General features: G+C 40.9%; 1 protein-coding gene across 3 annotated transcripts in view; it reads right to left on the reverse strand.

Annotated features, from left to right (window-relative positions):
• Positions 1-15,483, reverse strand: part of ankrd26 (ankyrin repeat domain containing 26) — a 114,424-nt gene that overhangs the window by 54,791 nt on the left and 44,150 nt on the right. For all 3 annotated transcript variants that reach the window (XM_071326810.1, XM_071326808.1, XM_071326809.1), the window contains 4 exons: positions 11,245-11,386; positions 9,039-9,252; positions 8,626-8,809; positions 1,359-1,505 (listed from right to left, as the gene is read on the reverse strand). In XM_071326810.1, the coding sequence (XP_071182911.1) occupies positions 1,359-1,505; positions 8,626-8,809; positions 9,039-9,252; positions 11,245-11,386 (687 nt within the window). The remainder of the gene's footprint in view (positions 1-1,358; positions 1,506-8,625; positions 8,810-9,038; positions 9,253-11,244; positions 11,387-15,483) is intronic.

Raw genomic sequence — 15,483 nt, forward strand, 5'->3', positions numbered from 1 at the left:
CAGAATTCAGTTATGACATCATTGTTTTAGCACTATCCACAGAGTTTTTAAAACTAAAGCACATGATATGGTTCAATGTGCCAATAAAATCATCTCCATCTACTTTAGTTTCATTTAATTGCTGTCATCTTGAAACTAAAATTAGGATCATGTAAACTCTGCTAATGACCATACAAAAAAAAAAGTGCTACGGAGAGTACAAGTGTAACGGATGTACAATACTGAGAACTTAGCAAAATTGCATGGGGCCGCCATCTTTATGCACCTCTGCTATTAGAGCCGGACCGGAATCTATGCTTCAAGATTGTTTTGATCACGCAGACTGGGATATGTTCCGGGTTGCCGCTGAGAATAACATCGACGTACACTACCGTTCAAAAGTTTGGGGTCACTTAGAAATGTCCTTGTTTTTGAAAGAAAATCACATTTTTGTCCATTAAAATAACGTGTAGACATTGTTAATGTATAATGACTATTGCGAACAACGCAGTTTCAGATTTACTTTAAGACAGTTTAATTCATTCAGCCAGTGTGCTTGTGTTTTATCAAACACTTCCACATACTTCTAATCCACTGCCATAGATGGGCACATTTTTAAGTTCTACCTAAGAAGGTAATCTAAACTAAAGTGTTTTGTATTAACTTTCGTATTTTTGGTGGTTCATGTAAATGTTCTTAAATAATGTTCATTTGAATATGTAGTTAAGGGCCCAGTGCAGTCAGAATAAATGTTTTGCTGTGTATTGTGTCATATTGTACAAAAGCTGATAACACAAAAAAAGTGTAAACATTTTTTATATATCAGTGTTATTTCCTGATAGTTGCTGGTTGAAAATACAATCTACACAGGACCTTCTAATCAGCAGGTCTGCATGGGCGGCAGTTTCAGCTTTCAATGGTGACATCACCATGCAGTAAATTGGGCTCCTGGGTGACGCAGCGGTCTAAGGCACTGCATCTCAGTGCTAGAGGCGTCACTAGAGACCCTGGTTCGATTCCAGGCTGTATCACAACCGGCCGTGATTGGGAGTCCTATAGGGCGGCGCACAATTGGCCCAGCGTCGTCCGGGTTAGGGTTTGGTCGGGGTAAATAAGAATTTGTTCTTAAGTGACTTGCAGAGTTAAATAAAGGTTAAATAAAATAAATTACAACTGGTTAATAGACTAACACCAAAGAGAGATCCAAATAACAGCTCGTTATTTTTTCCCCCACAGTCCGACCCTGGGTTTATAAGCGCGGATATTGACTCTGCCGCTCGAGCATGCTTTTGAGGCACAGTCGATAGCGCGCTGGACTTCGGGCTAGAAGGTCAAGGGTTCGAGGCCTGCTCCCTGCCCGTTTGATTACAGTATGTTACCTCGTTGCTCTTACTGATGGTCCTCCTGTTCTCCTCCTCGATCTCCTGCTGCTTGCGGAGGTGATTGTTGAGGAGGGTCTCCGACAAAGCTCGGGCAACTCGCTCCTGGGACAGCAGCCTCTGGGTCTCGCTGTGGTCCTCCTCCGACTAGCGGATGACACAAACACACAGGCTGCATTCATACTCATTCACGTCATAAATGCTGTGTGCTCAATAACAGACTATTAAAGAGACGATATGGAGAAAGGTGTATTGATGTGGTTCTGAGTGATTGTTTAAAACACTCTTTTATGACACCTGTGGTGTGTGTGGCAATGGCGTAATAACATAAACTCGCTAAATATGATTGATGGTCATCTTTGCTCGCTGTAACCAACAAAGTAATACATGGTAACAGGAGTGGAAATCGTGTTTTTTATGTGAATGTTGGAGTTTATGGAAGTGCAATGGATGTTATCAAGCCACCAGAGGCATGATAATGGGAATATGGACACGAATTGGAAAACATTTCGGCAGAGGTTTTTGCTGAATATGTCTGCCATCGGAGTTACAAATGAGCGGGCCCAAAAGCAATCAATATATTCAATAACTTCTCGTTTGCAAATGAGGATAAAGAGGAGCTCGCGGAGGTACTGGATCAGTTTGATGCACATTGTTCACTTAAGAAGAACAATACATATGAACGTTGTGTTTCGCTGTCGTATACAACAGCACGGTGAAAAGTTTGACATGGTTCTAAATTAAAAGCACAGATGTGTCATTTTGTAGACCTAACCTCATCTATGTTTCGAGATCAGATTGCGTTTGATATAAATGACTCCAGAGTTAGAGAAAGATTGCTGCGGGATGGTAAGTTACATTTGGACAGTGCAGTAAAAATATGTCAGGCAAATGAGCTGGCACAAATACATATTAAAACCTTTAGCTCCACACCAGCAAACACTGCTATCGAGGTAGAAAGCAGAGCAGTGGATTTTGTAGACAAGGACACAAGGGGGCACAATGAGCAAAGGAGACACAAGCAATATGACTTTGACCAAAGAAGTCACAAGCAATATGATTGTAATAGGTGTGGCACCAGGCCAAGAAGTGCAAGGGGATGTAATTTTGAAAAAATGTGTTTTGCATAGGACAAGTATGGGAAACAAAATGTTCATACCATTGAAATGGAGAAGAATAAACAAAGTGATTTGTTTGTGGGCACTGTGGATTGCATGGAGGATGTGCAAGAACCATCACAGGTCCACACTGTAGCTAGTGACCACTTGGTTGTACCACTCGTGGTCAATAGTACAATTTTGACCTTAAAGCTGGATGCAGGGGCTAAAGCCAACCTAATCAATGAGGGATTTTCATGAGCTAAAGCACAAACCAGCCATCATGCAAAAGGCTGTCTCTCTCAAAGCGTACAATGGCCTAGCAATTGAGACTAAAGGTTTGTGTCGGCTAACTGTAAAGAGGGAAAACAAGAAGCCACACACTTATGTTTGTGATTGTACCAGAGGGGCATTATTCTCTTTTGGGGGATACAGCATGTGAGTCGTTGGGACTGGTTAAGCGAGTGTACACCATTAATGACTGACTGGCTGCACAGTGTTCAATAGGTGACAAGTAATCAAAATGGTGAGGAGATTGCGCAAATATATTCTGATGTGTTCACAGGATTTGGAGCAATGCCTCTCATTTACTCTATTACTCTCACAGAGAACGCCAAGCCAGTGATTCATGCACCACGGAGAGTTCCGGTGCCACTACGGAAGGATTTAAAGATGGAGATCGGAAGAATAGTGAAACTCAATGTGCTCGTGAAAACAGAGGAGCCAACAGACTGGGTCAATTCCATGGTTTGTGTTCGGGAAAGGAATGGAGATCTGAGAGTCTGTAATGGACCTTAACAAATGTATCAAAAAGGAGCATTTTCAGATTCCTAAGAGGGAGGACATAGTGTGTGAAATGGCTGGTGCACACTATTTCTGAAAATTGGATGCTTCAAATTAGAGGTTGAGCGATTAATCGGAATGGCCGATTAATTAGGGCCGATTTCAAGTTTTCATAACAATCGATAATCGCCGATTATATTGCACTCCACGAGGAGACTGCGTGGCAGGCTGACTACCTGTTACGTGAGTGCAGCAAGGAGCCAAGGTAAGGTGCTAGCTAGCATTAAACGTATCTTATAAAAAACAATCAAACATAATCACTAGTTAACCATACATGGTTGATGATATTACTAGTTTATCTAGCTTGTCCTGCTTTGCATATAATCGATGCGGTGCCTGTTAATTTATCATCGAATCACAGCCTACTTCGCCAAACGGGTGATGATTTAACAAGCGCATAAGCGGAAAAAAAGCACTGTCGTTGCACCAATGTATACCTAACCATAAACATCAATGCCTTTCTTAAAATTAATACACAAGTATATATTTTTAAACCTGCATATTTAGATAATATTGCCTGCTAACATGAATTTCTTTTAACTAGGGAAATTGTGTCACTTCTGTTGCATTTGTGCAAGCAGAGTCAGGGTATATGCAGCAGTTTGGGCCGCCTGACTCGTTGCGAACTGTATGAAGACAATTTCTTCCTAACAAAGACCGTCATTAATTTGCCAGAATTGTACATAATTATGACATAACATTGAATGTTGTACAATGTAACAGCAATATTTAGACTTAGGGATGTCACCCGTTAGATAAAATACGGAACGGTTCCTTATTTCACTGAAAGAATAAAACGTTTTGTTTTCGATATTAATGACCTAAGGCTCGTATTTCTGTGTGTTATTATATTATAATTAAGTCTATGATTTGATATTTGATAGAGCAGTCTGACTGAGCGGTGGTAGGCAGGAGCTCGCTCGTAAGCATTCATTCAAACAGCACTTTCCTGCATTTGCCAGCAGTTCTTCGCTGTGCTTCAAGCATTGCACTGTTTATGACTTCAAGCCTATCAACTCCCGAGATTAGGCCTATAAGAACATCCAATAGTCAAAGGTATATGAAATACAAATGGTATAGAGAGAAATAGTCCTATAATAACTACAACCTAAAACTTCTTACCTGGGAATATTGAAGACTCATTTTAAAAGGAATCACCAGCTTTCATAAGTTCTTAGCAAGGAACTTAAACGTTAGCTTTTTTACATGGCAAATATTGCACTTTTACTTTCTTCTCCAACACTGTGTTTTTGCATTATTTAAACCAAATTGAACGTGTTTCATTATTTATTTGAGACTAAATTGATTTTATTGATGTATTATATTAAATTAAAATAAAAGTGTTCATTCAGTATTGTTGTAATTGTCATTATTACAAATATATATATTTGTAATAATGACAACCACTTTTTTTTATTTAAAATATTTTATTTTATTTTTAAATTATTTTTTAAATTAAATCGTCCGATTAATCGGAATCTGCGTTTTTTGGTCCTCCAATAATCAGTATCGGCGTTGAAAAATGATAATTGGTCGACTTCTACTTCAAATGGATTCTGACAGGTGAGGTTGGATGCAGCCAGCACCAAACTGGGTACAGTCAATACTCCCTTTGGAAGATATTCCTTTAAGAGGTTACCCTTATGCATTAGTTCTTCACCTGAACAATTTCACAAGGCCATGGAAAGTGTCATTGAGAGGTTAGAGGGAGTTTGAGTGTAGGTGGATGATTTTGTGGTTTTGAGGTCCACTACTCAGGATCACAATAAGCAGCAGGAAAATACTCCGCAGAGGGTTCAGAAGCATGGTTTGAAGCTAAAATTGGGTTAAAATGTCAAGTTCTGTATGGAAATCACATTTATTGGGGACAAGATGTCCTCGGAGGGTGTGCAGCCTGATCATGCCAAGGTCGAAGTTGTGAGGGAGATGGCAAATACCACCGACGGGAAAGGCATTCCAGCAGGTATATTTCACTGGTCACCCCCAAAGCCAATTCCTCCTTTGTCCGCCTTTCCTTCCAGTTCTCTGCTGCCAATGACTGGAACGAATTGCAAAAATCACTGAAGCTGGAGGCTCATATCTCGCTCACTAACTTTAAGCAAAAGCTGTCAGAGCAGCTGACAGATCACTGCACCTGTACATAGCCCATCTGTAAATAGCCCATCCAACTACCTCCTCCCCATACTGTTATTATATATTTTTTTGCTCCTTCGCACCCCAGTATCTCTACTTCCACATTCATCTTCTGCACATCTATCACTCCAGTGTTTAATTGCTAAATTGTAATTATTTTGGCACTATGGCCTATTTATTGCCTTACCTCCCTAATCTTACTACATTTGCACACACTGTATATAGATTTTTCTATTGTGTTATTGACTGTAAGTTTGTTTATGTGTAACTCTGTTGTTGTTTTACTCGCACTGCCTTGCTTTATCTTGGCCAGGTCGCAGTTGTAAATGAGAACTTGTTCTCAACTGGCCTACCTGGTTAATTAAAGGTGAACAAAATACATTTATTCAGTGTCTTTTAGGTATGGTAAATTATTTGGGGAAGTTGTACCAAACCTGTCAGCTAAAACAGTTTACTTTAAGATGCTCCTTCATGACAAGACAGAGTTCTCATGGTACAGAGAACATGAAAGAGTGGAATGATGTAAAGAACATTTTGGCTAAAGAGCCAGTGCTAACTTTTTTCGAACCTAACAGGCCTACTAAGGTGTCCACGGACGCCTCCAAAGATGGCATAGGAGCAGTGCTGCTTCAGGAGCATCAAGGTATGTGGAAGCCTGTGGCTTATGCGGCCTGTTCTTTGACCGATGCTGAGAAGCGTTATGCTCAAATAGAAAAGGAGTGCCTAGGGTTGGTCGTGAGAAGTTTCACTGTTACATTTATGGCTTACCAAAGGTGATTCTAGAAACAGACCATAAAACCCCTTATTTCAATCTCTCAACAAAAAAAATCTATATGACATGCCTCCTCGTCTTCAAAGGATGATGACGATGGTATGATTTTGTGCACCACTGTTCAAAAGTTTGGGGTCACTTAGAAATGTCCTTGTTTTTTAAAGAAAAGCAAATTTTTGGTCCATAAAAATAACATCAAGAGTTAGCCATATCTCAGACTGGCCAATAAAAATATTAAGATAGGCAAAAGAACACAGACACCGGACAGAGGAACTCTGCCTAGAAGGCAAGCATTCCGGAGTCACCTCTTCACTGTTGATGTTGAGACTGGTGTTTTGCGTGCACTATTTAATGAAGCTTCAAGTTGAAGACTTGTGAGGCGTCTGTTTCTCAAACTAGACACTCTAATGTACTTGTCCTCTTGCTCAGTTGGCACCGGGGCCTCTCACTCCTCTTTCTATTCTGGTTAGAGAAGGTTTGCGCTGTTCTGTGAAGGGAGTAGTACACAGCGTTGTACGAGATCGTCAGATTCTTGGCAATTTCTCGCATGGAATAGCCTTCATTTCTCAGAACAAGAATAGACTGACGAGTTTCAGAAGAAAGTGCTTTGTTTCTGGCCACTTTGAGCCTGTAATCGAACCCACAAATGCTGACGCTCCAGATACTCAACTAGTCTACAGAAGGACAGTTTTATTGCAGTTTTCAATGGTGCTAACATAATTGCAAAAGGGTTTTCTAATGATCAATTAGCCTTTAAAAATGATAAACTTGGATTAGCTAACACAACGTGCCATTGGAACACAGGAGTGATGGTTGCTGATAATGGGCCTCTGTACGCCTATGTAGATATTCCATTAAATTCAGCCGTTTCCAGCTACAATAGTCATTTACAACATTAACTACACTGTATTTCTGATCAATGTTATGGTATTTTAAATGGACATTTTTTTTGTGTGCTTTTCTTTCAAAAACAAGGACATTTCTAAGTGACCCCAAACTTTTGAACGGTAGTGTATGTGCCTGGGTCAACTTTAGTGGTAGCAGATGCCCTCTCAAGGGCTCCACCAGTGGTGGCCCAAATCAGCCTCAGTCAGGAGTCTATGGAGGAGGTTGCCTTGCGTGTGGATATGGTCATGGAGTCACTTCCTGTTTCTGAGCAGCAACTAAGGAGAATAGCTGAAGAGACCACAACAGATCCCATTCTTTTGAAGGGGATCCAGAATCTGGAAAATGGCTGGCAAAAAGGCTCTTGTAAGCAGTACTTCTCATTAAGTGCAGAGCTGTCAGTGGTAAATGGTGTGCTGTTGAAGAATAACAGAATGGTGCTACCTACTTCAATACATCAGGAGATGCTACAGAGAATGCATGAGAGAATATCTGAAAGCTGAGAAATGTAAGGGAAGGGCCAGAGAGTCGGTTTATTGGCCAAATATACATTCTGATACTGAGCAAATGGTGGGAAATTGTGACATCTCAAATTTCATTAGACCGCTCAAGAAGCCTGTGGTTATGGGAAAGGTACCCACCACAACCTGGGAGAAGGTTGGAGTCGACTTGTTTCACTGCAATGGTAAGGACTATTTCTTGACTATCGACTACTTGTCAAATTACCCTGAAATTGCACTCTTATCCAGCACAACAGCAAAGACTGTCATTTTGCATTTGAAATATTTTTTTTGTTTTTGCAAGGCATGGGATTCCACAAGTGGTTGTTTCTGACAATGCACCTCAGTTTAAGATGTTTGCAGAGCATTAGGAGTTCAGACATATAACCTCTAGTCCAGTATATCATAAAAGTAACAGAAAGGCTGAAAAAAAGTGTGCAAATCGTGAAGAGACTTAAAGGCAGCACACAGTGGGACTGATCCATACTTGGCTTTATTGTCTTACAGAGCAGCGCCCTAGGAATATGGCCAGTCACCTGCAGAAATCTTAAAAATGGGACGCAAGTTGCGTTCCAGGTTGGCTATGTTCTGCCTGAATGATTGCCCAGGCCGTCATTGTAAATAAGAATTTGCTCTTAACTGACTTGCCTAGATAAAAAATTAATAAAAATACATGTGTATGTTTGTAAAAAAACTAAAAAAGGAAGATGAATTGAGTGATTGTTTATGACAATCTTTTACGACACCTGTGGTATGTGTGGCAATGGCTGAATAACATGAAAAACTTGTTAACTATGATTGATGGTGATGGTCGTCTTTGCTCGTGGTAACCAACAAAGTAATACACTACTAGATGTTGTAGACCAATCCTTATTGCCTTTTTACCACTGACCAATATAAAGCGCTAGGTCAGGGGTCATCCACAAAGTACAACATAGTGTAATCAAGGTATAAAACAATTATGTTATTATCATAATTTAAATGTAGGAAGAGGAGGGCTTAGAGAAAAAGCAAAAAAGAGTCAGAGTGCATTCTACCTGTTTCATGTTGTTAATAATGGCCCTCATCTCCAGCTCCAGGTTCCTCATGGCCAGTTCCACCTTGTGTTTCTCCTCTGCCTCGGCCCGGAGCTCCTCCTCCTTCCTCCGCAGCATCTCCCGGTTCTTGTCATACAGCATGGAGGCGTTCCGGTGCTTCTCCTGCTCCTGCTTCAGCTGGAACCTACAGCACATAGGGCAGAGAGATGGAACACAGAGAGAGCAGAGGGTCACATCTACACTTAGTATGTGTAAGCAGAGACAGAGAGTGAGAGGAGAGATGATACAAATCAAAAGGGTGAGAGAGAAAGATTTGAAAGAGCAAAAAAATATGAAAGGTTCATTGAGAGGGAGAGAAAAAAACATATTGTCTCACATAACGACAAAAAAGACCAACTCTTTGGCTAACTTACTTAAAGTTGTTGAGGTCTGTGTCCAGCTCAAGCTGCCGGTGATCCAGGGCCTGCTTGCTGTCCTGGCTTTCCTCCAGTGAGGCCGTCAGCTCGCGCTGCTTGACCTCCAGCTGGCTCACCTTGTCAGACAGGTGCCCATGGCGGTCCCGCTCCTTCTGGATGGTGCGCTCATATTCGTGGAACATGTTCTGGAGCTTCACGATGCTCACAGAGTCTAAGGGGACAGAGGGGTGGGAGGGGAGTAGGGTTAGAGCCTTGGGGTCTTCCTCAATTCATCTTTCCTGGATTCCTTGCCTCCTTCTCAAAATGCATTGGAGATAAATGTCAAAGGGGAGGGACCTTGGATCTTCTCCTCAAATACTAAGGAGGCAAGGAAATAGAATGCGAGGAATCATGGAAAGACAGTTTGAGATAGAGCCTAGGATACAAAGTCTACATTGTGGTTATAAGATATCAGCTGATATTATCTACAGAGATGGATTTAGACATACAGTGGGGAGAACAAGTATTTGATACACTGCCGATTTTGCAGGTTTTCCTACTTACAAAGCATGTAGAGGTCTGTCATTTTTATCATAGGTACACTTCAACTGTGAGAGACGGAATCTAAAACAAAAATCCAGAAAATCACATTGTATGATTTTTAAGTAATTAATTAGCATTTTATTGCATGACATAAGTATTTGATCACCTACCAACCAGTAAGAATTCCGCCTCTCACAGACCTGTTAGTTTTTCTTTAAGAAGCCCTCCTGTTCTCCACTCATTACCTGTATTAACTGCACCTGTTTGAACTCGTTACCTGTATAAAAGACACCTGTCCACACACTCAATCAAACAGACTCCAACCTCTCCACAATGGCCAAGACCAGAGAGCTGTGTAAGGACATCAGGGATAAATTGTAGACCTGTACAAGGCTGGGATGGGCTACAGGACAATAGCCAAGCAGCTTGGTGAGAAGGCAACAACTGTTGGCACAATTATTAGAAAATGGAAGAAGTTCAAGATGACGGTCAATCACCCTCGGTCTGGGGCTCCATGCAAGATCTCACCTCGTGGGGCATCAATGATCATGAGGAATGTGAGGGATCAGCCCAGAACTACACGGCAGGACCTGGTCAATGACCTGAAGAGAGCTGGGACCACAGTCTCAAAGAAAACCATTAGTAACACACTACGCCGTCATGGATTAAAATCCTGCAGCGCACGCAAGGTCCCCCTGCTCAAGCCAGCGCATGTCCAGGCCCGTCTGAAGTTTGCCAATGACCATCTGGATGATCCAGAGGAGGAATGGGAGAAGGTCATGTGGTCTGATGAGACAAAAATAGAGCTTTTTGCTCTAAACTCCACTCGCCGTGTTTGGAGGAATAGAAGGATGAGTACAACCCCAAGAACACCATCCCAACCGTGAAGCATGGAGGTGGAAACATCATTCTTTGGGGATGCTTTTCTGCAAAGGGGACAGGACGACTGCACCGTATTGAGGGGAGGATGGATGGGGCCATGTATCGCGAGATCTTGACCAACAACCTCCTTCCCTCAGTAAGAGCATTGAAGATGGGTCGTGGCTGGGTCTTCCAGCATGACAACGACCCGAAACACACAGCCAGGGCAACTAAGGAGTGGCTCCGTAAGAAGCATCTCAAGGTCCTGGAGTGGCCTAGCCAGTCTCCAGACCTGAACCCAATAGAAAATCTTTGGAGGGAGCCGAAAGTCCGTATTGCCCAGCGACAGCCCAGAAACCTGAAGGATCTGGAGAAGGTCTGTATGGAGGAGTGGGACAAAATCCCTGCTGCAGTGTGTGCAAACCTGGTCAAGAACTACAGGAAACGTATGATCTCTGTAATTGCAAACAAAGGTTTCTGTACCAAATATTCAGTTCTGCTTTTCTGATGTATCAAATACTTATGTCATGCAATAAAATGCAAATTAATTACTTAAAAATCATACAATGTGATTTTCTGGATTTTTGTTTTAGATTCCTTCTCTCACAGTTGAAGTGTACCTATGATAAAAATTACAGACCTCTACATGCTTTGTAAGTAGGAAAACCTGCAAAATTGTCAGTGTATCAAATACTTGTTCTCCCCACTGTACATGTGTTACAGCAATTTAGGCACTGCACTACCCCCAAACATAAACTTCAGTCCCCGATCATCACAAAAAAAGACTTGGTTAAAGTGGTAGATTTTGGGCCATGTGTACCTAAAGTGGCAGAGTCGAGCTGTTTGATGAGAAAAGAGGCGTGACGGTAGCCAGAGGTGGGGTCTTCGAGGTCAGATGTGGCCGTGTCTGATGACTGTGTGAGCTCATCAAAGTCCTCCGCCATCTCCATCTCGCCAGCGGTCTGAGGTTGGGGATGCAACATAAAACAGATCAAAGATTTACACTTATATACCAACTTTTACACATGGATATAGTGTATGTTTTAAGGTAATTTGTAAATTTTTTACTAAACTCAAGACATTTTCTTAAAAAGGGACACTGCACTCCAAAATCAACATTTGTCAGATATTTTCAGACCTCAAAAGTCCACATCCCAAGCCATCAGTTTAGAACTGAGGGGATCGACATTAAACTCTCAAGTATCTAAAATTGATTGTGTAACTCAATGAAGTCACTTAAAGTCACGTAAAAAAAATGTACCACATTAATTGGAAAGGAAATGCAGAAATATTTCATTTACATAAGTATTCACATCCCTGAGTGTCAGAATCACCTTTGGCAGCGATTACAGCTATGAATCTTTCTGGGTACGTCTCTAAGAGCTTTGCACATCTGGATTGTACAATGTTCGCCCATTATTATTTTCAGAATTCTTCAAGCTCTATCAAATGTGTTGTAGATCATTGCTAAACAACAATTTTCAAGTCTTGCCAAACATTTTCAAAACTGTAACTCGGCCACTCAGGAACATTCACTGTCTCTTGGTAAGCAACTCCAGTGTAGACTTGGACTTGTGTTTTAGGTTATTGTCCTACTGAAAGGTGAATTAATCTCCCAACGTCTGATGGAAAGCAGACAACCAGGTTTTCTTCTAGGATTTTGCCTGTGCTTAGCTCCATTCCATTTCTTTATCCTGAAAAACTTCCCAGTCCTTAATGATTACAAGCATACCCGTAACATGATGCAATGCTAGGTTTAGGACCATATTGTAGCCTATAGAGACACAAACTGATGTATAAAACAGTCTTAAAAATATCTACTTGGTTTAGATACAAGCATCATGAAACCTTACACAATTACACACTGTGAACATCAGTTTTTTGGACCCAAATTGCTTACAACTTATTCCATGTGGTTTCTTCCTTTAGACTCCATGAAATGATTACCTCTTCTAAATATTTGGTCACATGATTCATTTTGTGTATGGTTTCCTAGAAACAAGGAGTGGTTCAACTTACCCTTTGGCACGACTTACCCCACTCTCCCCATAGGTACCATTGATTTGCATTGGATTTTTGCCACAAACCCTAAAATGTTAGCATGTGGAAACAGTGCCAGGGAAACAAACCCAGAGCATGGATAAGTGTCATACCTTGTCCATAGATTGCTTAAGGGGAAAGGAAGCCAATATAGTGATTTTGTAATTTGGCTGAACTACGGACAAAAAGTTAGAATGCAATAAATTTAACTAGTTCTCTCGATAACGATAAATGGACAGTTGGTTAGCAGCAGGGCTCGAGACATTTTTTCCCCCAGTGCCAAGTAAGAAAATGGAGATGATAACCTATAATTAAAAAATCTATCCAGGGAATACATGATTGATATTTTGACATGCAACCTGTCAAAATAGGATGCAGAATTATCAGATTTCCTTTGGTCTCTTTAGAGATGAATTTGCTGACATCTTTGTGCATAGGCAATATCTAGGCTATAGCTGTCTACACATGCTTCAAGATGGCCACCATTGTTCCTGTACCCAAGGCAAAGGTAACTGAACTAAATGACTATCGCCCCGTAGCACTCACTTCTGTCATCATGAAGTGCTTTGAGAGACTAGTCAAGGATCATATCACCTCCACCTTACCTGTCACCCTTAGACCTACTTCAATTTGCTTAACGCCCAAATAGGTACACAGACGACGATGCAATCGCCATCACACTGCCCTAACCCATCGGGACAAGAGGAATACCAATTAGAGGTCAACCGATTTATCGGAATGGCCGATTAATTAGGGTCGATTTCAAGTTTTCATAACAATCGATAATCGTCATTTTTGGACACCGATTATGGCTGATTACATTGCACTCCACGAGGAGACTGCGTGGCAGGCTGACTACCTGTTATGCGAGTGCAGCAAGGAGCCAAGGTAAGGTGTTAGCTAGCATTAAACGTATCTTATAAAAAACAATCAATCTTAACATAATCACTAGTTAACCATACATGGTTGATGATATTACTAGTTTATCTAGCTTGTCCTGCGTTGCATATAATCGATGCGGTGCCTATTAATGTATCATTGAATCACAGCCTACTTCGCCAAACAGGTGATGATTTAACAAGCCATTCGTGAAAAAAGCACTGTCGTTGCACCAATGTATACCTAACCATAAACATCATTGCCTTTCTTAAAATTAATACACAAGTATATATTTTTAAACCTGCATATTTAGATAATATTGCCTGCTAACATGGATCTCTTTTAACTAGGGAAATTGTGTAACTTCTCTTACGTTCTGTGCAAGCAGAGTCAGGGTATATGCAGCAGTTTGGGCCGCCTGGCTCGTTGCGAACTGTGTGAAGACCATTTCTTCCTAACAAAGACCGTCATTAATTTGCCAGAATTGTACATAACTATGACATAACATTGAAGGTTGTGCAATGTAACAGCAATATTTAGACTTAGGGATGTCACCCGTTAGATAAAATACGGAACGGTTCCTTATTTCACTGAAATAATAAATGTTTTGTTTTCGAAATTATAGTTTCCGGATTTTACCATATTAATGACCTAAGGCTCGTATTTCTGTGTGTTATTATATTATAATTAAGTCTATGATTTAAATAAAACAGTCTGACTGAGCGGTGGTAGGCAGCAGCAGGCTCGTAAGCATTCACTCAAACAGCACTTTACTGCATTTGCCAGCAGCTCTTTGCTGTGCTTCAAGCATTGCACTGTTTATGACGTCAAGCCTATCAACTCCCGAGATTAGGCTGGCAATACTAAAGTACCTATTAGAACATCCAATAGTCAAAGGTATATGAAATACAAATGGTATAGAGAGAAATAGTCCTATAATAACTACAACCTAAAACTTCTTACCTGGGAATATTGAAGACTCATTTTAAAAGGAACCACCAGCTTTCATAAGTTCTTAGCAAGGAACTTAAACGTTAGCTTTTTTACATGGCAAATATTGCACTTTTACTTTCTTCTCCAACACTGTGTTTTTGCATTATTTAAACCAAATTGAACGTGTTTCATTATTTATTTGAGACTAAATTGATTTTATTGATGTATTATATTAAAATAAAATAAGTGTTCATTCAGTATTGTTGTAATTATCATTATTACAAATATGTATATAAAAAAAGTATATTAAAAAATATATATATATATAAAAATACATATACAGTGGGGAGAACAAGTATTTGACACACTGCCGATTTTGCAGGTTTTCCTACTTACAAAGCATGTAGAGGTCTGTAATTTTTATCATAGGTACACTTCAACTGTGAGAGACGGGATCGAAAACAACAATCCAGAAAATCACATTGTATGATTTTTAAGTAATTAATTTGCATTCTCTTGCATGACATAAGTATTTGATATATCAGAAAAGCAGAACTTAATATTTGGTACAGAAACCTTTGTTTGCAATTACAGAGATCATACGTTTCCTGTAGTTCTTGACCAGGTTTGCACACACTGCAGCAGGGATTTTGGCCCACTCCTCCATACAGACCTTCTCCAGATCCTTCAGGTTTCGGGGCTGTCGCTGGGCAATACGGACTTTCAGCTCCCTCCAAAGATTTTCTATTGAGTTCAGGTCTGGAAACTGGCTAGGCCACTCCAGGACCTTGAGATGCTTCTTACGGAGCCACTCCTTAGATGCCCTGGCTGTGTGTTTTGGGTCGTTGTCATGCTGGAAAACCCAGCCACGACCCATCTTCAATGATCTTACTGAGGGAAGGAGGTTGTTGGCCAAGATCTCGCGATACATGGCCCCATCCATCCTCCCCTCAATACGGTGCAGTCGTCCTGTCCCCTTTGCAGAAAAGCATCCCCAAAAAATGATGTTTCCACCTCCATGCTTCACGGTTGGGATGGTGTTCTTGGGGTTGTACTCATTCTTCTTCTTCCTCCAAACACGGCAAGTGGAGTTTAGACCAAAAAGCTCTATTTTTGTCTCATCAGACCACATGACCTTCTCCCATTCCTCCTCTGGATCATCCAGATGGTCATTGGCATACTTCAGACGGGCCTGGACATGCGCTGG

This window comes from Salvelinus alpinus, chromosome 9, assembly GCF_045679555.1.
Source record: "Salvelinus alpinus chromosome 9, SLU_Salpinus.1, whole genome shotgun sequence".
Classification (NCBI taxonomy): Eukaryota; Metazoa; Chordata; class Actinopteri; order Salmoniformes; family Salmonidae; genus Salvelinus; species Salvelinus alpinus.